This window comes from Cebus imitator, unplaced genomic scaffold (genome assembly GCF_001604975.1).
Source record: "Cebus imitator isolate Cc_AM_T3 unplaced genomic scaffold, Cebus_imitator-1.0 Scaffold259, whole genome shotgun sequence".
Taxonomy (NCBI): Eukaryota; Metazoa; Chordata; class Mammalia; order Primates; family Cebidae; genus Cebus; species Cebus imitator.
Window position 1 is genome coordinate 860,345 of NW_016107574.1, and position 3,080 is coordinate 863,424.

A 3,080-nucleotide genomic window follows, 5' to 3' on the forward strand; every position below is an offset into this window, starting at 1 on the left:
AAAAAAAAAAAAAAAAAAAAAAAAAAAAAAAGGAATTACTACAAACCTTCCAAAGTAATGCAGTCCATAGTGAAAGCACGGGCCAGCTGGGTTGAAACTTCCATGCTACGACAAATAAGAGTCTTTCCAAACACATGTTTGAAAGCTTTGTCAAATCTGGGATTGTACCTCAGTTTACTGATCATAGGAATGGCATCCTAAAAACGAAAATATTTTGTCAACAAAGAGATCACAACATAGTTAACTAAAAACTTAGAATTACAAAATTACATCTTTATGAAATACAAATGAACCACAAACACTATTGTATTTCAAAACTCTTGGGATTTTTCCTGTAATAGTGAGAAGACTCATTCCACTAGAATCCTGGTAATTTTGCTCATGTAATCAAGGTTTTTAATAGTAGGGCATAACATGTTAAAGAGCTTAGTGGTTCTGAAGCTAGACTAGCCAAATTTCAAACACTGGTTTCAGCATGTATCAGATGTGTGCTGTGGACAAGCTGCTTAACTTCCTCAGATAATACTTTATCTACAACACTGTAGATAATACATACCTTCCTTACAAAGTTGTGAAGACTAAATTAGTTAATATACACAAAACGTAGGATAGTATCTCTCACATAAAAGGGCTAAATATAAATAGCATTTCCTCAAAATGTTTCCATTTTATATATTTTATATATCTAAATTAGATATTCAGGAAAATATTTTGTCAGATAAAATTTCATTTTTTCTCTCTCCTATTAGAATAGCATTTTTATAATTTTTTAAATTATAAAAATACATCCCAATACAGAAAAACATAGTTAAGTGTTCCATGTAAATTAACAAAGAGAACACCAACATAACCACCATAAAGCACAAGAAATAGAATGCTGCTGACACCCCGGAAGCCATGAGTGTGCTCCTTTCCTACTCACGTAGCAGTTACCTATACTGGTTACCTGCCAGAAGTGACCACTACCAGGACTGTGCTGATCACTTCCTTGTACTTACTAGTTCTATCATCTAAGTTTATTTACTTTTTTATTTTTTATTTTATTTTTTTTTTTGAGACAGAGTTTCACTCTTGTTAACCAGGCTGGAGTGCAATGGCGCAATCTCGGCTCACCGCAACCTCCGCCTCCTGGGTTCAGGCAATTCTCCTGCCTCAGCCTCCTGACTAGCTGGGATGACAGGCACGCGCCACCATGCCCAGCTAATTTTTTGTATTTTTAGTAGAGACGGGGTTTCACCATGTTGACCAGGATGGTCTCGATCTCCTGACCTCGTGATCCACCCGCCTCGGCCTCCCAAAGTGCTGGGATTACAGGCGTGAGCCACCGCACCCGGCACTTTTTTATTTTTTTGAGATGGAGTCTTGCTCTGTCGCCAGGATCAAGTACAGTGGGGTGATCTTGGCTCACTGTAACCTCAACCTCCTGAGTTCAGCCTAGTCTCCCGCCTCAGCCTCCCAAATAGCTGGGATTACAGGTGCCCACCACCATGTCCAGCTAATTTTTCATATTTTTAGTAGAGATGGAATTTTACCATGTTGGCCAAGCTGGCCTCGAACTCCTGACCTCAGGTGATCCATCCACCTTGGCCTCCCAAAGTGCAGGGATTACAGGCGTGAGAGCCTGGCCCTCATCTAAGTTTAGTTTTGTTTATGTGGTGTAAATGGAACCATGCTACATGTACTCCTTTGTGTCTCATTCCATTCATACATTATGTTTTTGAGACTCAATTTTTCTTTCCCAAACTTCAAAGACAATTTGCAGATGTGATAGCAGAAAAAGCTAGATCCTTTGGTAGCTTCCAAGATTCTTAATGTTCCACTTTAATTACTGATCATTCCCATGGGGTTTCAGCTTTAACTTCAGAGGATGGTAAAACAGTTGATAATACCATTAGCATTCTGAAGTCAAGTACCTCAAAGCAATTATACTCTTCCAAGAATGGTGTCTGAGAGTAAAAGTGTATTAGCTAGTAACAAAAGCAATATTATGCTTCCAGACTCTATCACCTTACTGGCCATTTTTTCATTTAATTTATAAACTCTTTTTAAAGTAAAACTTTACATGACAGTTCTTTGGGGATTTTTCTCCAAATCCCTAACCTTAATTATGTCACTCCCAGATATGCTCTCAAAGTATCTGTACTTATGCTTTTAATACTGCACATGTGCAATGACCTGTTTTCTACCTTGGTTTTTTTTCTTTTTAAAGAGACAGGGTCTTGCTATGTTGGCCCAGGCTGGTCTAGACCACCTGGGCTCAAATGATCCTTCCACCCCAGCCTCCTAAGTAGCTGGAATTACCAGCATGCACCATCACATTCAACATGGTTGTGACTTCTGTCTTCCTCCCCAAAACTCACTCAGCACTGTGGCCCATGGCAAGACAGGTATGTTTATCTCATAGACCACTGAATCCCAGTGTATAAAGCCTGGGCACTAGCATGTGTTAGACTATGTGATAAAACGTAATATAATAAAAGAGAGACCTTATCACACATTGACTCACATTGGTTTCAGGATAGGCAGTATCCCTGACATCTAACTTGTTAAGAGGTAGAAAAGTAACCTCTCCAGGAAGATTCATTTTATTAAACTCCATTAAAATCTTCGTGCTGACTTCATCTGAATCAACGATGTGATAAAATAACCTAAATATAAACAGAGTAAGACATATCTTTGTTATTACATCTTATTTTTTGAGACAGGGTCTCCCCATGTTGCCCAAACTAGTCTCAAACTCCTAGAGTCAAGCAATCCTCCCACCTCAGCCTTCTGCACAGCTGGGACTACAGGTGTGCACTATTAAAGTTTTATAAACACTTAAGCATCAAACAATTAACTTTCTTCCTATATAGTCCAAATGATTTTGGAAAAAAAATAAGACCACTTTAAAAATTCCAATGGTGGGGAAGGAGAAAGCACCAAAAGGGGAAAATTCGAGCTTCTATAATTAGAAACAAATACTTAGCAACTACTTCTTTAATTAAGTAAGGAACCGAGGATATAAAAAGATAATGGAAGATATATTGTATAAAAACTACAAAAGTTGTTTCTTAGGCTATTTTTTTTTTTTTTTTTTT

General features: G+C 37.8%; 1 protein-coding gene across 2 annotated transcripts in view; it reads right to left on the minus strand.

The window, feature by feature from the left end:
- SMC3 (structural maintenance of chromosomes 3) overlaps positions 1-3,080 on the minus strand; it is a 36,510-nt gene that overhangs the window by 10,256 nt on the left and 23,174 nt on the right. For both annotated transcript variants that reach the window (XM_017499687.2, XM_037728235.1), the window contains 2 exons: positions 2,507-2,648; positions 47-197 (listed from right to left, as the gene is read on the minus strand). In XM_017499687.2, coding sequence (XP_017355176.1) covers positions 47-197; positions 2,507-2,648 — 293 coding nt within the window. The remainder of the gene's footprint in view (positions 1-46; positions 198-2,506; positions 2,649-3,080) is intronic.